At 36.1% G+C, this 26,101-nt stretch overlaps 1 protein-coding gene across 2 annotated transcripts; it reads left to right on the top strand.

Moving 5' to 3' along the window:
* Positions 1–535: 535 nt before the first annotated feature.
* LOC129427281 (dysbindin) lies at positions 536–24,590 on the top strand. Of its 2 annotated transcripts, none has more exons than XM_055183666.2 (5): positions 536–633; positions 4,172–4,409; positions 19,554–19,700; positions 20,045–20,188; positions 24,186–24,590. In XM_055183666.2, the coding sequence occupies exons 2-5, from the start codon at positions 4,367–4,369 to the stop codon at positions 24,446–24,448; spliced, it is 597 nt and encodes a 198-aa protein (XP_055039641.2). In that variant the 5' UTR covers positions 536–633; positions 4,172–4,366; the 3' UTR covers positions 24,449–24,590. The 2 variants fall into 2 exon arrangements, with proteins under 2 accessions (XP_055039641.2, XP_055039640.2); XM_055183665.2 differs by having other exon boundaries at positions 616–633; positions 19,551–19,700.
* Positions 24,591–26,101: the final 1,511 nt, after the last annotated feature.

A 26,101-nucleotide genomic window follows, 5' to 3' on the forward strand; every position in this document is an offset into this window, starting at 1 on the left:
TCCGTCTATGAATACAAGATACACACTTTTAGACGTAAAATGTAGAAAAACTAATGTACAAATGAACAATTTAGACAGAAAGAAAACTTTTTGTTTGTCAAAAATTAGTGGAATTTGTCCAGCCTGCTTAAATGTCACATTAAATATCTAATTTGCGTGACTCAGGTGTTGTGTATGTGAATGAATATCTTGTGAAAACTGTTAAGATACCCTGTGAACTGAAACACACCCAAAGGACCGGTTTGGTTGAGGAAAACTTGGATATGTGAGGTAAAACTTTAGCTGATGTTGAGCATATGTTTTAATTTTGGGGATTTTACGTGACCTTCCGCGTCCCGTTTTTTGACCACTGCGTTTATGTAACCATTTAGTGACTGATACAACAGACTTGTTCGACTTCATATATAGAGCCAAAAGAACCGACAGACGGATTACATCAAAGTCCCGCGAGAGCGATTCGATATAATACAGAGGAGACGGCTATCGACATTCTCTCGCGGTGCTTTGATGTCTTCCGTTTGTCGATTCCATCACCACTGCGTGAAAGCGAACAAGCAGAAGCAGTGTACTGATCACAACACTTAGCATCCAATCACTTTTGCTAGGACAATCTCGCGCTTCTGTTTTCAGCCTGTAAGTGTGTTTTAATTATTTGTTAAAGTAGGCTATTTGTTGTTGACTCTGCAAAACACGTAAGATTAACATGAAGGCGTTTTCTAACCTTAGTGCATGAGTAACAAGTAAAGGGAAAGGTAACGGTAACGGTACTGTAGGCTATTTTAATAAACAATTAATAAACCTACTGTATGTTGCCAATTTGCCAAGGCATGAAAATTATACATTATTTTTTTAGGAAATGGCTTAAAACAATACACTGTATATTCACACAAAGCCATAACGTTACCGTCACAGGCCACTTTTTGTCCCATGGTACACAAATTGTATAAGTTTCAAGAAACAGTGTGTTAAACATAAGTGACAGGACATGATGTGCACCTCAAGTCTCATTGAGTGTTGTGTGTATCAGGCCCGGCTCCAGATTACGAAAATTAACCATGGTTTTACTACAGTTAAAACCAAAAAACCATGGTTACTGTAGTAAAACCATGGTAACCACAAAATTACCTTGGTTTTGACAACCATGGTTTTCAAAAACCATAGTTAAACCATGGTTAGTGTAGTAAAACCACAGTTTTCTAATAGTAATTAATACACCAAATAAACATGGTTACTACACTTTTACCACAATAAAACCATGGTTATTTTTTGTAAGGGTGAGATGAAAGGTGGGCCAAGTGATATTCCAGGTGTGCCGGTCAGTTGGTCTTTAATGCTTTAATCTCACATGTCTATAGTAGTGCTGCACAATTAATCGCATCGCAATCGCAATGTCAGCCTGTGCAATTATATGACAGCAAAATGTTGCAATTATATTAAATAAATCCATGTGTGGACTTGTTAACACCAACTTTCTGATAACAGTTTGATGATTTTCCTTGCTGTTTAAAAAAAGAAAGAAAAACGAACAAAAAAGGCAGTGCATGTGTGGCATGCACGTGTGTGGTGTGCGTCGTCACTTGTGTGTGCGCAGCGCGGAAATACCAGAGCGAAGATGGATGCAGTGATCTGGTAGCTAAAAAAAACTCTACGTCTGTTGTATGGCAGTATTTTGGATTTAGGATTACTGACACTGAGCAGTTGCTACATCACGTGGCAATACGAAAACATTTCTAGTTTTACAAATACACATTTTAGCATTATCACTAAACTGTGTGTGTATTTTCCTTAAAACACATCAAGTTGACTCATGATACCATTTATTATAATCGCAATCGCACATCGCAATATTAGCATGAATAACCACAATGGGAAAAATTTCCCAAATCGTGCAGCTCTAGTCTATAGTGTTAATATCATATAACAAAGACAATTGTTAGGGTTGTTTGTTATTGTTGCGTTTGTGTTTTATTTATGTTTTATGGGGGTTTTTTTGTACATATTTTGGAACTATTTGATTATATATATACAGTGGATATAAAAAGTCTACACACCCCTGTTTAAATTGCATGTTTTTGTGATTTATAAAATGAAACCAAGATTAATCATTTTGGAACCTGTTCCAACTTAATTCCCTACTTCAAACCTATATATTAAAGTAATTAACATCAAGAATTATTCTGTGGTGAAAAAATGGCAAGTAAAGTTGTACAATAACCAGGTTGCATAAGTGTGCACACCCTTTTACAATAGTGATTGTGGCAGTGATCAAAAGCAACCAATCACATTTAGACTTAAGTTAAATATAAAGTAGTACATACCTCTCATCAATTAAAATTACTTTTTAACTATTAATGAAGTGTGCCTGGTCCTAAAGGATTTTTTTTGTGTATCATCCCACTGAAAAAGCCATTGTCTGTGTAGAGCTTACTCAGCAGGTACATGATCCCATTGTTGAAAAATATCAATCAACAGGGGGTTAAAAACATTTCCAAGACACTGAATATACCATGGAGTACTATAAAAACAATAATCCACAAGTGGAGAAAATATGGCACAACATTGACATTACTAAGACCAGGCATCCACCTAAAATTTATGAGAAAACCAGGGAAAAAAATGGTAAGGAAGGCTGGCGAGAGGCCTACAGCAACATAAAAAGAATTGTAACAATATCTGGCCAGTACTTTTTGCTCCCTACATGTGACAAAAATCTCCTGAATTCTTCATGTTTGGGCTATTAGCATTTTTAATTAAAAATATCATTAATTCCATCTAAAGTTTGTAAAAACAAATATTTCTATATCCCAATCCATTTGGAATAATGTATTATAGTCCATTGAGACCAAAGTTGAACTTGGGCCGTTATACCAAAATATATATTTGGTGCAATAAAACCCACATCACATCACCAAATGAACACCATGCCCAGAGTAAAGCATGAAGGTGACAGCATCATACTTTGTGGCTGCTTTTCTTCAGCTGGAACTGGGGTTTTAATCAGGGTGGATGGAATAATGAATAGCTCCAAATACTCGTCAATTCTGGCCCAAAACCTAAAGGCTTCTGCCAAAACACTTAAAATACAGAGAAATTTCACCTCACAGCATGACAATGACAGAAAGCACACATCTAATCAACAAAGGAACTACTTCACCAAAACAAGATCAAGGTTTTGGAATGGCCCAGCAAGAGTCCGGATCTAAATCCCATCCAAAATCTATGGGGTGATCTGAAGAGGGCTGTGCACAGGAGACACCCAACCAATTTGACAGATTTAAAATGCTTTTGAAAGGAGAAATGGCAAAATATTGCAAATTCAAAAGTGTGAAATTGATTGACACATTTCCATTAAGATTGAATGCTGTGATAAAATCTAAAGGTGCTTAAACTAAGTTTTAGTTTAAGGGTGTGCACACTTATGCAACCTGGTTATTGTACAACTTTACTTGCCATTTTTTCACCACCAAAGTTTTCTTATTGTTATTAGCTTTAATATATAGGTTGGAAGTACTGAATTAAGTTGGAACAGGTTCCAAAATGATTCATCTTGTTTTCATTTTTTAAATCACAAAAACCTGCAATTTTAACTGGGGTGTGTAGACTTTTTATATCCACTGTATATATATATATATATATATATATATGGTTAACATGTTTTTTTTTACATTCTCTCTTTTTGCATTCGTATAATTGTTTTGGCCCCTTAACAGATCTTGTATCAATTAAGTAACTTTAGATTTGATAAAAAGCGGCAGTTCTTTTAAAATAACTATTTACATCAACTTAAACAAACTTGTTACTTGAGTGAAGCATGAACTGTAAGAATTGGGTTTATTCTTGTAATTAAAAAAAGGGCAGTTCTTTTAAAATAACTATTTAACATCAACTAAAACAAACTTGTTACAAACTAAAAAAATTATTTTTATTTAAAATGCTGTTTTTCTTAAGAATTATTCTCACGTCTGTTAATATAGTATAACATTACAGATTTTTGGCCAAAAGATTGGCTGTTATGTGATGTGGGCCAAGCCTCTGATTGGGTGGGCCAGGCCGTGGAGCCGGGTATGATGTGTACATTAATGTGTATGAAAAAAAACACGCATGAGACAACAGGATTTATTTTTGGCACCTCCTCTCTTGTTACTCAGCCCCTCCCTTATTCTTTCTTCAGCTGTAAACTTCACTCTCATCTCCCCCTACGGGATGACTTGGTATAACCCAAATGTCCAGTCCTGAGGTCTGAGTGTTTATAGCTCAGAGATACTCGATCACTGACATGAGAGTCAGTCTACAGCTTCAGTCGCAGGGATGAGATGATCAGTGTGAGAGTCCGGTCTAAAGTCCTGCTGCTGCCCATCAGTTCATCATGAGTGCCAGGGGAACAAACATCCCTAACAAACGCCTGCCGTGTGAGTATTTCAACTCTTTTCTTTTTTAATAACATTAAATCTTCTGCCGGATGTGATATTACCAGTCACCTGCCAGTCATGTATATGTGTCTATTTTTGTGTCAAGAAGACGCGCTAGTTGTCACATTGTTTAATACAATTTAATCAATATGTAATCAATAATCAATCATTTTATTTAATACTTCATAATCAATATTATAATCAAAGTTTATCAATATTTTCAGGGTTTATAATTTTTGTTAAAGTACACACATTGATCAGGACAAAAAGGATACAGTTCTTCACATTGAACTTTTGTGGCAACATACCTAAATCAAGTTATATAGCGTAGTCAGACTTAAATGGTAGTTTAATGTAGGTGAGTGTATTTGAAGAAAACAAGATAACCATGCAGCTTGGACTTCCTCAGTACTATTTAAAAATCCCTTCCTTATTTGGACAAAATACAGTATGTCTGGCTGAATAAGGAAAGAGTTTCTCAAACTCTCTGAACCGAAGTTAGGTTTAGACTACAGTTAGACATTTCTTTAAGTTTTACTTTAAGCGACATTCATTCATTATTTTGACCAAACACTTAAGGTCAGTTTCCCATACAGGGTTTAGATTAATCCAGGACTAGGCCTTAGTTATATCTGGACGTTTAAGTAGAATTTGAACACATACCTTACAAAGTATGTGCATTTTGAGGCAAAACAATGGCACTGATGTATGTTAAGATATGTCAGTGCAAGATGTTTTAAAATTGAGCCAGATCAAACCTGCATTTTAGTCTGGGACTAGGATAAGCCCTGTCTCGGAAACCACCCTAAATTAGCAGGACATTGTAGCTTATGGATGATGAACTTCACCCTTTAGAATGGGTAACCTGACTAAAGGATTTATTTTCTGCCATTTTTGTCTGATGGACTGTGGGTACAATCCAAATTCCCAAATTCACTGACCTAGCACACACACACGCAGGCACACTGCATGCTTGGAGAGTGAGCCTGTAAATTAGGTTGGCCACAAGAGAATTTGTCACACTGTTATGAGTAAAATGTGATGTCTGTCCAACAGATTTGTGCTCCAGAGGGTGGTGTCATTTAGGTCTTACTTTTTCTCTAGGAATGGTATTGTTCGGAAAACATTGTTAATTGTCTTGGCTTTCACAACTCATGATTATTGATATGTAACTGATGTAGAAGTCATGAGACTGATGATATAAGTTGACTATATCTTTCTAAAGTGGAAAGGATTTTTGTGAAGGTTTTTTTTACCTTCATAGCTTAGGAGCTGGTCATTGATGTGTAACATGATCTCTTCCTCTGGTGCACAGCACAGTTTCATTATCTAGTTTGGCAGTACTTTCACAATGACTAAATATAATGGCATGAGTTCAGTGGAATGTACTAATGAAGGTTTACGGTTGCTTAAATGTTCGTAGGTTCTTGTGGATTATGGGAATCTCTGTGTTTCTATAGGATGAAGTGGGGGTCGCCTTAAAAAAGAGGCTGAATTAACCGTCTCAAAGAGGGGAGCTTGATTACAAAGACTTCTTTGAGTGCTGGGGAAATTTGGGCTTTTGCTGGAGTTTGCTTCATCTTCAGCATGCATCACACATGCACAAGACTATGCTCTGAATCTGAATATGTGCTTGTCTTGTAATTTAAGAAAGTGGTAAAAGGGGGATTCCAGACTCCCAGAAATACAAAAAATACATTTATGTTCAGCTTTCTTCTAACTCTTATCATACGTCGATTATTTTACCCAATTCGAATAAAATAATGGAAGGGATGGACACTAGAACTTAGGTGCATTTAATGTAGGTCAGGGTAAGGGTAAGGCATTGTTTTTTAATGCTGCAACATGACTATAAAGAGTATCAGATATAGACGATTTCAGCAGTAACAACATAAACAAACGGCTGTCGTGGTCCACACGTAACTTCTGGTAAACTCCGCTAAGAATAAATAACAACAAAGTTCTTTTAACGCAGTTTATTTATATAACAAGCAACAAAAAAACAACAACGCATAGATTACCTAGGAAACCAAAACATTTGTTATTTTCGACGAGGCATTTGTTCAAGAGGTTAGTTTAGCAACTAGTCAGACCATTCAAAAAACGAAACCGGAAGTAAAGTTTGGACCAGACGTGTATTGCGTCAGCGTACGTGTGTCCAATGAAACCGTCTATAGACCGTTTCATCGGACGTACGTGTGGTGACGCGATACACGTCTGGTCCGAACTTTACTTCCGGTTTCTGTTTGTTTATTGATCCGACTAGTTGCTGAAACTGAACTCTTAAACAAATACTTTGTCGAAATCGAAAATAACAAATGTTTTGTTTCCTAGGTTATCTATGTGTTGTTTATTTTGCTTATTATATAAATAAACTACTTTAAAAAAAACTTTGTTGTTATGTATTCTTAGCAGAGTTTACCGGAAGTTACGTGTTGACCACGAAAGCCGTTTGTTTATGTTGTTACTGCTGAAACCGTCTATAAAGAAAACATGACCTCATATTATAACATGACTTCATAGTTGAATTTCATCATTATAATGTCATGGTGATGTCATAGAAGCTCATTTTGGCCTGTTTTAACACTGAGCAGAGAGGAAAAGAAGAGGTACTGAGATATGGCTATACGTTATTGAAGGAAAATGCAATGTGCGATAGTTAATGAGATATATACATTTCAAGTAAAACTTACTTAAAATATGGATGAAAAATTATGCACTATATTTTTAAGTAAATTCATTTTTTACAGTGCTCTTTCTCTCTCTCTCTCTCTCTCTCTCTCTCTCTCTCTCTGCACCGACCTAATATAATTTAACTATACATAACATAATTATTATAATCATTCAGTTATTTTTTTTTTTTTCTCATTATATCTTGCTGCCTTATATATTTAGAAGAAGGGGATGTGGTCTGGAAAATTGTAACCAGATTTAAACTCTTTAAAAGAACCACAGCTCAATGTATCAGAACATCTGAACCAAACACTACATTTCGTGGTCATAAAATATTTAATAATCTTTATGGCAGTGGATAATAATGAACTGTGTTATTTTAAAGAAGTCTCAAAGTATAATGTGAACATACAGCAAGCTTTCAGTCTGATGAGTGACATTGTAAAAGCACAGCAGGTCTGAGAGCGGTACAGAGGAGAAACATTGATGAACAGTGACAGCTGTGACTAAACGGACAAACTGTGACATTGCCATGACATCACATCTTTCATAACAGACCTGTGACATCATCACATTGTGCTTGATACTGACCGTAACATAACCCTGACGACCCGAGGAGTTGACTGATATAATAACAGACTGTTTTCATACCTCAGCTCAGTTATCTCATATGACACACAGGAATAAGAAATGCTGTGCTGTGGACTTCATCATTATTAATACACAGTTATATACATTATTTTTCATCTATATTTACCTAGAGAACATAATCTAGATCAGCTAAAGCTCGTGTTTTCAAGATATGTGTTTGTTGCGTCATGTGAGCCATGTGCATCACGTGTTTTGTCAAAATAATTGCCTGCTGCACACGCGTTAAAAACGTTTATGATAAAAGACACGCTCACGTTCACAAAATACACACAAGACACTCCCTTAACAGTAAACTCTGATTTTGCATGCGATTATGCGAGTATCTGGCAAACGCGAGCGTCTCTTTTATCATAAACCCTTTAGACGCGTCTGCAGCAGGCACTTATTTTGACAAGACACGTGATGCACACAGGATCTCTCGATGCACTGAACACATATTTTCAAAAAAGGAACAACACACATGACGGGCTACATACATGTTGTGACGAACTTCGCATCGAGCGCCACCGAAAAAAGAAGTCACCGGCCACCACTGGTATCTACACACTGCTTGAAATATGCAGATTTAGTAAGAGATATTTATCTGTTCATGTGAGCTCTAAAGGGCATGGGTTTAAATCCCAAGAAACACACATTCTGTTGCAAGTATAGATTGAATGCACAGTAAGAATGCACTTTGAATACAAATGACTGCCCAATGCATAATATAAATGTATAGTGTAAATGTATTATGAAGGCTACAGGCACAAGTACAGGGATTACAAGAAAGTGTCTAAATAGTTTGTGACTACAGCTGAACACTACATACCACATCCGAGGTTTTCATTAAATTTGGTTAAAGGGTTTGAACATCCACATTCCTTTCAAAACCTCTGGTTGTTTCTGCTGTGTTTTCCCACATGTGTTGTTTTATGGGTAAAATTAGTTCCTGCTAATCTCCAGATTTTGCTTTTTTATTCTTGTTTTTTTTATGGTATGGTTTCTCCGTTGGTAAATAAGGACTTGTCCTTTCCAGTCCCAAAGGTTTACAAATGAACTTTTAACTCATTCATCTGGAAAGTTCATTTCCCGTGTTCTGTTTTTAAATGGTGGATGGCTGTTTTTTGTGCTGTAACGCTTCTGAATTCTTACTTCTGAATGTCCGTGTTTGGATTTTAGGAAAGGTTTTGTGGTGAGATGACAGGAAGAGGTTTGTGTGGTTAAAATTCGTGTTGATGCAGTAAATACAAAAATCTGTCACTAAGCAAACTAAATTTAAAGAAGACCTAAAGGAGAAATCACATTTTGTCATAATTTACTCATTCTCGTCTTGATGTAAACCTGTAAGAGGTTCTTGTTTCTGTGGAAAACAAAGAGAGACAATATGAAGAACTCTTTTCAACACAGTTTATAGTAACCATGGCTATGGCTTTTAAACAGACATTAAGAAAATCACCATTACATTGAATTGAAGCATATCTACCATAGCTTAAACATGTGCTATATTGCAAATGTATTTATACTGTATATACAGTAGATTGGTGTGAAAAGCAGAGCTAAAGTTTAAGTTGCTATGACAAGCAATGCCAGATCTGAGATCTAACAACACATGTATTGTTTTTGTACATGGATCGCCAGTTTGAATAAAACAGAATGGAAAATGAGATTAGAGAGGTGCAGAATGATTATTAGTAAATAATGGCTTACATTTCAGTCTGTTTATTGCACAAATCTATTATATTGCTACAGACTTGTAGCCAAAAGATAATAGAAATTAAAGCTCACATAACACACACCGTTTTTGCCAAACTAATGTTAATGGATTAGTATTTTATACTTTATATATCCAAAGAGTCTTTTGTGTTGTCATATTATTAAAAGACAAAATGGCCATTCCGTTTTCGCCGGAAAAAGACAAACACATGAAGGCGTTCAGTGGGCGGAGCTGAAGAGTTACGAGTACGCACAGCCTTTTGATACTAATCTAAAAGCTGTGACATCAATGGAAATCAAACTTAAATAAAAACTTTTTTTTTAAATAACTATGGCTTACAGTCAGATACAGCCTTACATATATTATCCAGAATCTGATACTGAGTCAGCAATTGATCAACAGGAACAACAGCAGCAACGATTAGTTACAGCAGGACATCTTTATCTGGTATTTAACCGCTATTTGCCCGTTAAAAAGGTAAATGTAAATGTAAAAAGGTAAATGATGTAAGTGCAGTACAATGCCAACTGAGGCGGAAAATGTATGCTGTTGTTCGTGTTGTTTACATTACATGCACGTATGCGCCGATTGCAAACAAAACACGTGAGATTTTGTGGTTGGGACTCCTAAACTGGGTCTTTTAAAGTTGGGACCGGTTCATCAGTTGTAAACAAGTGGCAAATCCGGCGTCAAACTGAGGCTTGTTCGCAAAGCAAACATAAACCCATTCGCAATTACGTTGCTGTCTGAGAAAAATGAACTGCATCCAGTGTTGTCTTAAGATATGGAAAGCCAAATAAGCTTTTATTCTCCTTACATCCAAAAACACACTTCTTTTGTCAAACCACCTTGATAAAACAAAGTTGTCACAGGCTGTGCGGTGACTTCTACTATACGCGTTCTCGCTCTTACTTGACTTACAGGGCAGGCGAGCTTTTCTGAAGGTTGCTGTTTTTGGCACAAGCGTGAGAGGTGCATGTCATGTCCGGTGCCCCGCCAAATCATAATCCCCATAGTGCCTCAGTGCCAGATTCTCTGTGACACACTGAAAGCTGGGGGTTGGTGTGAGGTGTAGACAGAGCTTTGCCTTGTATGCAGCGAATGACAAATCAATCCTTCCAGACAATCCTGCTTTCTTTTGCTTTGATCCGACAATCCTCGCTCAGCCCTCCCCGCTCCTCTCCTTGTCTGAATGAACAACACAGAGTGACAAACAATGAATGGATGAGAGCAAAAGATGAGACTGGGAGGAAACAAGATATAAATAATGATCTCATTCTCATGTGGCTGTTTACTCTTCTAATGAATGATTGTATTGGATGGTTTGGTGAAGGTCAGGTTGAGTGAGCCTCACGGTGAGGTCATTGACTTTAAATTGATCATGAATGGATTATTACTTTACGGTAAATCTGACTCCATTATCCTCTACTTTGCTGTTCCGATAAGTTTCACTTGACTGTCAATTAAAGCCAAAGCTGTTAAGTAGTTTTAAAAGGTTGACAGTCTGTCTTGGTGTTTGCACTACTACATGATATAAGTACAGCTACTTTTACATTTACACTAAAGGGAGTTCACCCAGAAATGGAACTTCTGTTATCATTAACTTACAAACCTAAAAGAAAACAAAGATATCTTGAGCAATGTTTCTAACCATACCGTTTTTGAGCACCATTTTCTTTCCTACTATGAAAGTCTATGGTGCTCCTGTTTCCCAATTCAGCCAAACCAATACATTTATAACAACATGAGGGTGAGTAAATTATGACAGAATTTCTATTGTCGTTGCTAGGGTATTTTTTATTGGATGTTAGAGAGGTGCTTTGTAGTTGTACTGGATGAGGTTGGTAGGGTGTAAAAATTAAAGGGGACAAATCATGAAAATCTGACTTTTTCCATGTTTAAGTGCTATAATTGGGTCCCCAGTAGGGTTGTGCTAATCGTCAGACATATCATTAATAGCAGGCTTTCCTGACGATAGTTGGCGATGGTTATTATTATTATCATCATAGTTTCAAATTAACTTGCACACTGTATGCTTTTCCTCACATGAGAGGGTTTGTGGGCTTCACTTTGCATGAGAGAGCTTTTAACGCACGTGGATTCCTTCTTGCATGCACCTGGACTTAATGCGCGCGTCTTGGACTCTTGCTTGGACCTGAAAGCGTGCGGCATGGACTCCTCCTAGCACCTGAACTTGTAATGTGCATGATTTGTACTCTTTCTTGCACCTGAGTTTGTAATACGCATGGCTCTGACATTTCCTTGCACTATAGAAGTTGTTAGGAGCGCAGGGGTTTAAAACCAGCGAGTGGCTGGAAATTTTAGATGACGCGCTCGTATTAATGGCATCAGTTTTAAGAAGGTTGCGGTCATGGCAGTGTTGCCCTTGATTTTTTTTGTCCACCAATCAAGTGACTTGTCATAAATGAGTAAAAAATGAACAAATAAATAAATGAGTAAACTACTACTACTGTATTGGCGATCTCACAGGCTGACGATAGGACGATCTCAAAATGGGGCATATTGCCCAACACTAGTTCCCAGTTCTTCTATAAACCTAGAAAATTTAAAAAAGATCAACCCAGTAACTTAGTTTTGGTAAACCATTCTCTGCAAGCATGTGATCATTGAAATCAAGCTTCCCTTGTGATGTCAGAAGGGGATAATACCACCCCTTAATCTGCATTATCCAACCACAGCACTGCCATTTAGTGCAGAGATCAACTAATTTGCATTTTAAACGGCACATTTTACTCCCATCTACAAAGTGGCAATTTTAACATGCTAAAATAAGTTATCTATGATATTTTGAGCTAAAACTTCACATACATACTCTGGGGACACCAAATATTTTTTTGACATCTTAAAAAAGTCTTGTGAAATGTCCCCTTTAGGTGAATATGATATCAACAGGGTGTAGCTATTGCTTTGTACATGTAAAGTCGCCCAGAGCTTTTTAAGTAAACATAGACAAACACTGAATCCACTGCACTGGCATTTCACTAAATGCACTTGTAGTCAGCAAGGTATCCAAGGAGAATAGCTCAGGAATTTTAACTGACTTAATTCCTTCTCAACCACATGCCAATAATAAAAACCTGATAATTAACTCAACAAACACAAAGTCACACACTGAAAGACAGATTTCAAGGACCCATTCACACACCACCTCAGTTATGTAACGTTCATCCATTCATGGCACGTCTGTGGAGTTTTAAGTGCCTCTGTCTTTTCTCTCACGCTTCTCTATAAACATCAGTGTATGGGTGCCTGTCTGCTTTTAAAATATTTTGAGCATGGATGAGGTCATGGAAAAAGAGAAGTACTGTTTTTAACCGTGTTAAATGGGTTGACATTTGGATACTAGCATGTGAGTTTAAGGCTTAGTGTTAAAGGAGCATTTCACCCATAGAAACATTAATCTTTATTGAAAGTGTGTTATATTTGTAGGTGAAATTGAACATATATTTAGAATTTGGTGCCTATTTGACCGAGAAAAGGGGTGTTTGTAGTCTCACTCCTTCAACAAAGATATTGGACTTCCTTCTTTCAATGACGCAAAATGATGATTTTTACATCATTGAAAGAAGGAAGTGCAAAACTGAAATCTGTATTTCTCCTGTCTCAGCGGCAACTGAGGAAATGATGCATGACCATTCAAAAACATGACTGGGGTTCTAACTATACAAAGCTTTATGCAAATGGGTGAAGTGTCCCTTTAAGCGCATCTACTCTTCACAAGTCTAGTTTCTGAATGCAGTAGTACAGAAAAGTTCAATACAAGTCAAGCACTACAAAGCAAATGTATTACATATTGTAACAGCTACTTCAAAACTGTAGCTACAAAGTATAAAGACACACATAAAATAGTAAAAATATGGAAAAAGTTCATTTTATGGTTGTCGGGTTGCTACCACAGCCACGGGTGAGTTAGCACGAGTAAATGTATCAAGACAATAGGAGTCACTGTTTGTTTCAGTATTTTCTGTTAAATGACACCAATATGTTATCTCTGCCAAAAGTAGTATACTCCAGGACGCAGTTGTACAGCCAGTCACATGCACTCACTGCCTGTCAATCATTTTAAGCATTTAAATTTGCTAACACTGGGTTTGCTAACTTGTCAAGGGTGGGAGGGGTTTATGGGGAGAGGCAGTGGTCTATAGAGTGCCGCAAGTATGGCATATTTTTAAAATTAGAGTTAAGTTTAAATAGGAAAAATATTGAAACTCTATTTTTTAGCGTGATGCTAATGGTCTAATCAGATTCAATGAATTATGCTAAGCTATGCTAAAAGTGCTAAAGCCAGACCCAGAGATCAGCTGAATGGACCCCAAAACGGTAATAATCAAATGTTTAACTCTAGGGGAGCTGGAAAATGAGCATATTTTCAAAAAAAAGGTGGAATGTCCCTTTAAAGGGAAAGTTCACCCAAAAATCAAAATCCTGTCATCATTTACTCACCCTCATGTTGTTACAAACCTGTATAAATTTCATTGTTCTGATGAACACAAAGGAAGTTATTTTGAAGAATGTTTGTAATCAAACCGCTTGTGGATGCCATTTACTTCCATAGTATTATTTTTATGGAAGTGAATGGGGTCCACAAACATTTCTCAAAATATCTTCCTTTGTGTTCATCAGAACAAATACATTTATACAGGTTTGTAACAACATGAGAGTGAGTAAATCATGAATTTTTATTTTTGGGTGAACTATCTCTTTAATACAACAATATTAGTTGTAACTGTTCATATAAAGGTATAAAGGAAATATAAAAAACATAAAAGGTCTTGAATCAGATTATTTATTTTTAAAGGAGACATTTTTGAATTAAAACGTGGATAATAGTTTTCAACACTGTTAAGATCAGGTTGTTAAAATGTTTCTCCACATTTGCAGGAGACATCAATGTTTCTGAGTGTCAGCAGCATCTTAGTAATATAACTAATAGATCAAATAAACTGTTTAAAGTTCTGCTCATCTTAAAGAGGTGGCAAACAAGAGCTTTTAAACATTGTTTATAATTTGCCTACCAGATATAAACACAATGTGATGACACAAAAATAGCAGATAACCACTTATCGAGTGCCAACTTAATTCTTTTAACCAATCGCTAAACGGCATGCATAGCGGATATCACAGACATCGAAGAATGCATCTGTGCATTGTATTTGACGTGATGCTATGCACATGATTTAAACGTAATGCAGCTTGTTAAGGCATTATCATCAGGTTTTTCAGAAACAGACGAGTGTTTAAATGGCTTGTCTACAGCCCGTCTGGTCACAGCAGCTGAGCGAGGTCTAATCTTTACATTATTCCTAATTTAGACCTGGTTTAAAAGCTCAGTCTGTTCTTTCTAAATATGGTGGAGTTCTCAGTGTGGCCGGATATGTTTTAATGGCTTGAGGACAGGAATGTTTTGTTTAATTCTTTAGAGTCTTGCCGTGTGCTTTAGGGCTGTTATTTCAGATGATGGGTGCTCTTATGTCACTTTTCATAGACAGGAAAGTTTCAATTTCAGTCTGAACCTGTCTTACGAGCAAACCTGTCGGAAAAATGCATAACTGGTGGGTTGTATGTTATCAATAGATGCAGGTATGCTGGTGCCCCCGACAGCATCTTAGTAGCATGTCAGTTTGCATTTCTTAAAGGTCGCATAACACACAGTGTTTCTGCTAATCTCATGTTAATCTTGAGTACCTATAGAGAACTATTGCATTCTTCATATCTCCAAAGAGTCTTTAGTCTTATCTGTAAAAGGCGGATCAGCTCTACCAATAGTTTCCAGAAAAACAGTGGCATAACTGGAATTTTATAAATGGGGTGGCCAGTCAGATGTCAGGGGGGTCCAGTGCTACCCCAGACACTCTTCTGGCTCTGCCACAGTCCTTGAGGACCTATATATCTTCGTGTCATTGACATTAAATGCACTTATTCACCAATTGCCAACAAAACACATTTGACGCAGTTTTACTTACCGCCTGCACGTTGCGATCGAAAAATCTAAATTCAGCTTTATATAAACACACTTGCATAACTCTACCCCAGATAAACAAACAGATAAACATTGTTTCCATAATGCTGGGTCATTGGGAAGTGGAACAAGCATATATTTCTCTCACAAACAAAAACACACTTCTCTGGTGACGTTGATTTCGTGTCAGCTCTTGGTAGGTGCGTACGTGCGCTATTCTGGGTGAAGTGCCCATATAAGGACTTCCACTGTACTTCCTGCACTGAAATTACTCATAAAAGAAATAAAGCAAGATTGATTCATATGAATCTCTCATGTTCGAAAAAAAAACTTTTCCAAAACTTGTAGGAACCTTGGCGAAGTGCATTCGGCATAGAAATACTCTCTGAGAAGTATCTCGTCCAACTGTTTTTTTGACACCTATATATTTAGCATGAGGAATCCAACTCTTTAACAGTGTTAATAATGCATGGATAGCTTTAGCCCCCCCCCCCCCAAAACAAACAAACAAACAAACAAACAAACATGCATGCTTTATCTCATCTTTACCAGTTGAGTTTTTCACATCCCAATGCTAATTCATCAGATGTCTGGACCACCATAGATGTTTGTGTCTGCCTTTCAACACAATCTCATGGCAATTCATAACTGGTTTACGAGGTGGCTAATTGGAATGAATTTGTTCAATACAATCTCATTTGTAAGCTTTTGCATGGGCTGCTTTCGACCTGGTGACATTACGTTTAGCAGTGGGGCTTCATTATTGCTTTATTTTTTTCTAATAATCTAACGTTTTTGTATGATACACATTGTAAGAATTCAAACTATATTGCCATAAAATAGTTACATTTTTCCCATTTGAATGTTTTTTCAACTGGGAACCCATAATTTGGTTGTTTGTTATTAGGGTTAAGATCTTAGTTAATGAAAAGAAGAAAAAAAATGTATATTTCCCATTTTTAATCGCTCTGGTGTTGCATCTGAATAAATCTTCTTAAGTGGGTATGGGTTGGTTATATTTTGTAGAGAAGGGATGAGAATGGGGTCACAGTGGCTCATGAGTCATATTGTCTATTTGGATATAGTGGTATGTGTGTTGTCACACATGGAGATCTTCATATATAGACCATCAGTGACTAACCTCTTTCTAACTTCCAAAGGTCATGTGATTGGCACATTTATTTTTACACCATGGTATTTATTATGGTATTTTGTACAATGGGATTACACATTTTTGGATTCATCTGTATGGGCCAAAACTGTCCCAAAATTAACCGCTATTTTAGAAACGCACACAGACACACATTTACATGCCGTACTATATTTATCTACCTAAGAGCTTTATTACACCCTGACTGTCTGGATAAGTTCATTGAAGCTTTACAGCTTAAGTAAAGAAGGTTTAAACATAGTGGGACATCACACACAAGTATCTTCAGTCACATGTTTTTTTTGGGTTTAGCACAGTGTCTGTACAGCATGTTCTATTTCTATATCAATTTCATTTCATCTCAGCTTCTCCTTCAGCCCCTCTTGTTTATTACAGTATCAGCTGAAGTAAATGAGATTTTGCTGCTCTAAGCAACAATATTTCATTCACAGATATTGCGTGAACTGTGAGCTGAATTTGATTTGCATTAATAGGATAAGAGGAGTGGACGTCATAAACTTCATTGTTTCTGGTATCATGTGGCTTTTTAAAATGACATCAATCATGGTACAGATGAAAACCAAATGGTACATTCAGCACTGGGTTCACAAGTGCATGCATGGCAACTTCAGCCACCTGCTGGTGAAACTGAGTTTATTGTTTATCAGTAGCATTTGCAAAGGCAACCTTATTATTTCCGTTCATTTATGCTGTAAAAAATATTTTTGCACTTACTTTTTTAAGTTTAATCAACTTGGATTTACATGTCATTTTAACAGTATTCACTGTAAGTACAAAGCTGTCACTGGGGCAGTACCCTTAAAAAAGGTCCTACACTGAAAAAAGTGATTCATTGAATTTAATCAACTTTTTAAGGTAAGTGGTTGCAATCAATTTATTTAAGCTACATTTAAACAAAAAAAGATTAGTAAAGTAACATAAAATATAAAACTTTTGTTTAAATGTAGCTTAAATAAATTGATTGCAACCACCCACCCCAAAAAACCGATTAAATTCAATGAATTATTCAGTGTAATATGTACCATTTAGGTACAAATGTGTACCTTTGAAGTACTAATATGCACTCTTTGGGTACAAGTGTGTACCTTTTTGAAAGGGTACTGTCCCAATGACAACTTTTGTACCTTTATTTCTGTGAGTGTTGACTAGTGATCAGTTGATTAAACTTAAAAAATGTAAGTGCAAAAATATTTTTTATAGTGTAGATTACAAATTGTTTTAAATATTTTTAGTCTTTGAATGTTTTCGCTAATAGATGTGACACTGGACCACAAAACCAGTCATAAGGGTTGATTTTTGATATAACATTTCTGAAAGTTGATTAAATAAGCTGTCTTTTATGTTTGGTTTGTTGGGATAGGACAATATTTGGCCGAGATAAAACTATTTGAAAATCTGGAATCTGAAGATGCAAAAAAATCCAAATATTGAGAAAATCACTTTTAAAGTTGTCCAAATGAAGTCCTTAGCAACACATATTACTACTAATAAAAAATTATTATATATATATATATATATATATATAAATAAAAAAGTAAGTGTTTGTGCTTCCTTAAAAATTTGACTTAATTTCACTTTCAAATATTATTATTCATAACTTTAATTTAAACTTTAATTACTTCCAAATAAAATATTTAAGGCAGCACGAACACATACACTGTAAAAAAATAGCTGTAATTATGCAGCTGGTTGCCAGTAACTTACTGTAGAAGATAAAGACTGAAGATGTTTCATGTTCATTTAACTTTGTACAAACTGTTGCCAATAAATAACATAAATGTAAAATCTACAGTAAGTTACTGGCAACCAGCTGCCAGTATTAATGTAATTTCTACAGTGATTTTTTAAGTACTTTTTTAAGTTAAAACAACAAATCTTTTTTTTACAGTAAAAAATTTACACAATATCTTCATTAAACATGATCTTTACTTATTATCCTAATGAGTTTTTTGCACACACAAAAAAACAATTAATAATTTTGACCCATACAATGTTGTTGGCCATTGCTATATATACACGTGTAACCTATGACTGGTTTTGTGGTCCAGGGTCACATATCTGTAATAATAACATAACAACTGAACTCTTGTTTGTGTTTTTTAGCGTTTGTTAAAGGTGTGGTAAAAAGTAGCCTAGCAGTTTTTGTCTTGTGGACAATAAAAAGTAAAAAAATCTACCAAAGTTACCCTTGCATGAAAAATAGCTCATACTCATTTTACAAATGCTAATATTAATAGTAGTTATTTAATAAAATTCATTTTTTTCAAATCTAGTACTTTATATGATTAATGTCTATAAAATACTAAATTAATATGGGTTTAAAACAGATTTTTTTTACAAACCTGCTAATCAAGCTTTTCATGGCTATCTAAAAAATGACAAGCAGGTGTGTTAAAGCAGGGTTTTAACAGAAGTATGCAGGAGGGTAGATCTCCAGGAGATGTCCAGGGTTGGTGACCCCTGCTGTAAGTCAAGCCAAGTCTTTGTATTTTTGTTTTTACTGATAATAAACAGCACATGAGTTCAGTCTTATCACCTCTCAGTGGAGGTTTCTGACAGTAACCACCTATCTCAGAACACTCTAGAAACTACATGGGACCGCCTTAAAGGGAACGTTCAGCAAACAAATGAAAATTACCCCATGATTTACTCACCCTCCAGCCAAAGTTTTAATCTGGATATTTTCTAACAAAACACTCAAAAGGCCTTTATTAACCCCCTGAAGCCATGTGGATTACTTATGTGAGGTATTTTTGTTCGTCTGAAAGATGATGGACATGTATCTCGGATGGCTTGAGGGTAATGCATTTTTTACTGCTGTGTTGCAGCAGGCCAAATGACACCATCATGCTGTGCTCTTTAGCATCACAACTGCTTGTTCTGCACATGCAAACATCATTCATGATTTCTTCAGACAATGTAAACGTGTAAATGTTGATAACATGCTGATATGAACACTGTTGTTATTCACAGCAGACACGGATCATACACAGAGAGTCTTGGACGCAGAGCCGAGTCAGCAGATAAGATTGAGAGAGAGACAGCGTTTTTTTGAAGAGGTCTTTCAACATGATGTTGACGTCTACTTCTCACCTGCACACCTGCAGATCGACTATATGAGACGTAAGTGACGACACACGTGAGAGGGGTCATTTAACCTCGGGCACTTTTGGTTATCAGAAAAATGATCAAAATTTTATAAAACAGAAACGAATATTTTGAACATCATTTTTATTTGTGTACTTTGAAGTCTGAGTCAAGGTCAAAGGTCAAACAATAAAATGTGCATGTTTAAAAGCAGCAATAACAATTGACAAATATTTGTATATCAATTCATATAACAAAATTTCCATATTTTGTATTTTAATCATCCCTAGGGATACAAAAGTATATATTGGTGAAGAAACAATCATAAATACACAATATTCAGTTTCAGTCATATTTTATGTCCCATCCTTCCTTTCCAGCACCTTTAGGAAGCATCTCCTCTATGGAGGTGAATGTGGACATGCTGGAGCAGATGGATTTGTTGGACATCTCTGATCAGGAGACTTTGGATGTTTTCTTCAGCGCTAGCGAGGACGAACCATCGCTTACATCTCCACTTCCAGGTACATACCGAAATTACTGTATGGCAGTGTTTCTCAAACTTTTTTTGCCATTCCCCACTTTGGAGGTAGGAAAGGGTTCCGAGCCCCATCTGTCCCCAATCGCCCCAACAAAATGGTAATCAACTAGACTTTAAGTTTAAATTTTGAAATGTATTTAATTACATCAATATTTTAAAACATTACAACATTAAACACCTCCAATAAAGGTGCAAATGTATTATCACTTTACCATATTCCTACCGTTTTTCATGCCCCACTTGTAATGTTCCTATTCCCCACCAGTGGGGCCCGCCCTACACTTTGAGATATGCTGCTGTATGGTAACATGCACAGAATAAGCGGATAACTATCAAAAATCTGCTTATTATTAAAAAAAATTCACGCCTTTACATGCAAATCAATAAACCATGCAGACAACTGCGTTTACATGGGACTTGGAGATTTGTCAGGTTTCTCACAGATAGTGACGTCATCGCCTATAGTACATAATAGTCGAACAAAAAGCCGACGGCATATCTGTCTTAAGCTATATTGATTTATCTCTTTTTCGTGTCTCCAGAACCTGTAAATATAACATCAGTTTTTATTTTCGCAGTTTCTCTGTCAACTGCTTTAGTAGAGCAGAGACTTTTATGCGTTACTTTGCGCTTACTTGCGCTTACTTCCGCGTTTATCTTTCACACGCGAAGACATGCGCACATGGACAAAACCATGAGAAAGCTGGTTCGACTCGCCTGAAAAATCCGCTCCCCTTCTCACTCTCATAATGGGAGAGGGAGGGTGTTACTGCGCCGAGTCGAAGTACTCCGAAAAGTGCTATTACGTCATAAAATATAGTTCCTCTTTTAAATCCGCTTAGAAAAGCGCTACGTTTTATTTTGTACAACCAAACTTGCTCGTATAACTACTCGTCTTAAATAGGAAAAACGTTGATGTGTTTGGTCACTTCTAACTTTATCTCTAAATGGTACCATTGAATGAATGGGGCTAAGCTAAATGCTATCGAAGCGTCGCAGCGCGCTCCAGCGCTTACGTGCAAGCACACAGATGATAGAGGGATGATTCAACAGTTCTTAGTTAAGGTAATAACATATTTTAATATTGAAAATGAGTAGACTATTCCTTTAAAGAAAACCGTTTTACACGTTTACATGACACCACGTGTTATCAGTTTCATAATTGGCGTAAGACTGTCCATGTAAACACACTAAATGACAGTCACTGTCAAAAAGTCTGCGTCCAAAATCTCTAAAATGCACCTTTCGGAGGCAGCGTTCCAAGGCAAAAAGGTGTGTCCGAATCCAATTTTGGTTTACTTGCTTTTTTATATTTATAAGGAGTATTTCTGAGTGTGTATTATCGATGTATTAAAGTCTAAAGGGGGTCACACACAGGATGCGCAGCTCAGCACCGCGCAGCGCCGTGCAGCGCCACACCATTCTAAAAAACTTGAACACATTGCTTTCTATGAGTATACGCACACCGATGCCCAGCTACGACTCAGGAAGTTGCTCAAATCCCTGTCGCACCACAGAGCGCCACTCACATAGATTAATGTTAAATAACATCATATTTGTCCCAAATCATTAACGATTAACATTGGCTGCTAACGTATATTTTGCATTTTGAAGTATACGCTATCTGATGAAGCTCGCGCTATTTAATGTGCACTTCTAGTTTACAATACTTCCGAGTTGTCCTAGACGCGACTCAACGCGACGCTGAGCTGCACACACACCCTACAGTTTTCTGTAATAACTATGATTTGGACTGAAAATTTCTCTCTCCAAAAACTGGCCCTATAAAACCTCAATCTGAGTGACAGACAGAGAGCAGGAGATAATGATATGGCTTGATATCTATAGCAGTTAGCCTGTGTTATTGGATGTTGTAACTACAAAGCATCTTACTTTATTGACAGCCATTCAAAAATTGCTGTGTATTCAGACAAAATTGTATTTTTACAATGTAAAGCAATCAGTTACCCGGTATTTACAGTTTAGCTGATCGGCCCCCTAATATGTTTTAGATTAGAGACCTCCTTGGCAAAGTGATGACACAGAAGCAGGTGTGATGTGTTTGGACAGCTGTTTTCATGATGGCTGATACGTAGTAAGGACACTTAGCACTGTAAATGATTTTCTAGTGAAGCCATTTTATTTCTACACAGAATTTACAAAGACATTTAGCATAAGATAAACTTGAGCATGAAGACCTATGATTGAGAATACCAGAAGTGATGGAGGTAAATATAGAGCGACTTTTGCTACAGTTTGAGTTTAATTAATCCTTAGCTTGTCCCAGCAGATTTTTTTACCTGACAGGAGGGGTTTTAGCGGACCAAGTAGAACAGACGCATTGTTAAAATTTTGTCGAGGTGTGCAGGCTACACAGAGCTACGCACAGCATACAGCGTAGAACCTACTGTACACGCGATTATTAATTAGACATTATTAGGACTTTGGACACTCGTTGCGGACACAAATCCTGTTGTGCCAACCATTTGACTAATTTCCACTATTTTGCTAACCTCAAACACACATTCCCCAAAATCCTGCCCTCCATAAACATGTCAGCTTACCTAAACGATTAAAGTGATTTAAAGGCAAGACATTTTTTGTGTTGTTGTATGGAGGACCACAAGAGTCATGCAAAATGTAGTAAAGAACTTCAATATTTAATAACTACCTGGACATAACGTAGAAATGAAATATTAATCCATTAATAAATAGTTCAAAGTAATATAACAATTAAACACTCAATAAATTCATCATTTTAAACTGCATTTACAAATTCTTAATTAAATAATGGAATTTCAAAATGTATTTCAAAAAGCGATTTAAAAAGAGAAATAAATAACTGGATTCACAAATTGAACCACAAATACAGGTCTAAATTAGGCATTTAAAAGGGCATTTCCGTTTAACATTTCTGTTTTCATTTCTTGATGGTTCTCCTTCTTTTTGCTATTCGATTTGCTTTTCGTTTTAGCCTCTCTATTTAGCTTTTCCGTGACTCTTTGGGTCCTTGCAAATGGTGAAATGAGAAATGCAAATTTAGCTATGGTCAGGTGGATGTAACAAGCTCGCTGATTGGCTCTGATTGTACGTCATGCGCAGATTTATACATCTCGGATGAGGACCCAAAGAGTCACGGAAAAGCTAAATAGAGAGGCCAAAACGAAAAGCAAATCGAACAGCGAAAAGAACAAGGAAAACCATCGGGAAAATGAAAACAGAAATGTTAAACGGAAATGCCCTTTTAAATGCCTAATTTAAACCTGTATTTGTAATTTAAATCCAGTTATTTATTTCTCTTTTGAAATCACTTTTTGAAATACATTTTGAAATTCCATTATTTAATTAAGAATTTGTAAATGCAATTTAAAATGATGAACTTTTTGAGTGTTTTATGTTGTTTTTGTAAATTGTTATATTAATTTGAACTATTTATTAATGGATTAATATTTCATTTCTACGTTATTTTTATAATCTCACTTTTTATTGCCTAATAAAATGTTACATAATGACTTTTTGTAACTTTGTCTATTTATTTATAGATTAATTAATGATGATTAATTTTTAAACAAATCTATTAATTGCTATTTTATTGTAGTTATTAAATATTAAAGTTCTTTATTACATTTTGCATGACTCTTGTAGTCCCCCATATTTTTGACCCTTTACAGAGTCTAAGGATATTATAGAGAGTTTTAGATACATCACAGAACTGATAACTCTAAATAGGGCTGTCAAAAGATTAATCATGATTAATTGTATACAAAAAAAATTTGTGTTTGCATAATATATATGTGTATAAATACACACATACATAAATTTAAGATTTTTTAATTTATGTATATATTTTAAAAATTTCACACACTGCACACACATATATTATGCAAAAAAGTTTATTTTGTATGCAATTAATCTTTTGACAGCCCTAACTCCAAACATAGCTGCTTACAACCTCTTTAAAAATCCATTTTTGTCTACAGCCCTCAGCCATGCTGCTGTTGAAGAACATGAACTGCTGAAAAACCTTGTGTCTTCGAGAAGTCACGACTCCTGTGAGGTCAAAGAACGAATGTTGTCCACTTCCTCCAACTCCACCTGTGACAGCCAAGCGTCCAATGAGGACGGATCAAACACTCCCGTCGTCCAGTCGGATGATGAGGACGAGCAGGAAGACCACTTGTTAGAAACGGGAACGCCCACAGGCAGGGATGCCCCTATAGACGAGTCTGCTCTTTCCTCATAAACTGCCTTCTCATTTATTACTGACCGTTTGAGAAGTATTTGCATGTTTAGACTGTTTCAGAAGTGGATTGACCGGTTTAGTCATAAATCAAATCTACCAAAGACCTGCTTGAACTCTCAAATAAAACTTCTCATTCAAAGTCCTCTTTCTCCCACACTAGGAGTGTCCTTTACACTTTGACAGATCTAACCATTCATCTTATCGGGGTCAGTCTTGTTTTTCACTACCTTTTGAGACAAGGAAATTCTTCAACAAAAAATACGCCTGTGTTGCAATATAAGGACCTACTAAATTTAAAATTATATACTAGTGAGAAATATGCGCTTCAGTTTAAACTTTTTTGTGATTTTAATGATTAACATAATAGCCAGATATTTAACCAGATGTAAATTTGTGTGGCTATTGCTCAGTGAAGATTTGACATTTAGGGTTTTTACTGAATTTAGTAATATTAAGGTAAATTCTGGTGTATTTTTACTTTGGGAATTCGTGTAATATACAGGTTTTTGTAAATTTATCAGACAGGGTGAAATGTGAGAAAAACTAAAACCACAAAGCATAGTAATACTTTTCCTACTAAAATGATGTCACTTTCTGAATGAAGATGATGTTGTTGGTGAACTCATTTTTTAATTTAAGGTTTATCACACTCTTAAAGGCGGAGTGCACAATGTTTGAAAAATGCTTTGGAAAAGGGAGTCAGGCCGACTACCAAAACACACTTGTAGCCAATCAGCAGTAAGGGGCGTGTCTACTAACTGACATCCTTGCCGGGGTTGCGTGTGTGTGGGGCGGGTCTATCAAAAGAAGGTCCAGATTCTATTGGGGTAGAGGCGTGTTTGTTTAGGTGATTTCAAATATCAACATTGGCTTTTAAACATTGTGCACACCGCCTTTAAGGAAGTCGCAATCGAATTTACATCCATATTTTTGACGCATTTCCGGAAAATAAGGAAAATAGCGGCCGTTGCCAATGTGTATTGATTGGATATAGAAAAGTAAGCGTTTCATTCAGAAATGGAAATTGCATTAGACTGACAGTTGGAGGGGGCGGGGTTTATGAATGACCCGCCCAATCCATCTAGCTGACATCATCAGAGAAGGATTGCCACAAGAGGACGAAATAAAAATTTTTATGAGAGCACATGATTTTTTTTAAATAATGACCCACATGGATAAATTGTTTATAATGAACACTACACTATTCTAATAAAAAATAAGAATTATCATTTTCATGGGGACTTTAAAATAAAGGTGCTTAAAAAGTTCTTCACAGCGACGCCATAGGAGAACCATTCGTTTGTTATCTTTTATATAATCTAAAGATTTCACTACAAAGAAAGTTTTTTGAAACAGAAAGGTTGTTAAAGGTTCTGTATGGAACCATTCAGCCAAAAGTGATTTTTCTACGGCACCTTTATTTTAAAGAGCACACTTGTGCTATTTATTAATTAATGTTTAGGCCTGGATTATTTACATTTTATAAGATAAAGTGCATAACACCCAAGGAAGTACTGTAATGGTAACACTTTACAATAAGGTTGAATTTGTTCAAATAAGTTGGCTAAAGTTCAAAATTTACTAAACATTCAAAATGAATTGCGTGTGTTAACATTTGTTTATGCACAATGAAATAACAAACAAACAATGAGC

Source organism: Misgurnus anguillicaudatus, chromosome 14 (assembly GCF_027580225.2).
Source record: "Misgurnus anguillicaudatus chromosome 14, ASM2758022v2, whole genome shotgun sequence".
Lineage (NCBI taxonomy): Eukaryota > Metazoa > Chordata > Actinopteri > Cypriniformes > Cobitidae > Misgurnus > Misgurnus anguillicaudatus.

Excerpts from the sequence above, each read along its gene's own strand:
- LOC129427281 (XM_055183665.2), top strand. The coding sequence starts at position 4,367 with ATGAGTGCCAGGGGAACAAACATCCCTAACAAACGCCTGCCGT. Across the intron at positions 4,410-19,550 it reads CCCTAACAAACGCCTGCCGT|CAGACACGGATCATACACAG; the intron begins GTGAGTATTTCA and ends TGTTATTCACAG. Across the intron at positions 19,701-20,044 it reads GCAGATCGACTATATGAGAC|CACCTTTAGGAAGCATCTCC; the intron begins GTAAGTGACGAC and ends CTTCCTTTCCAG.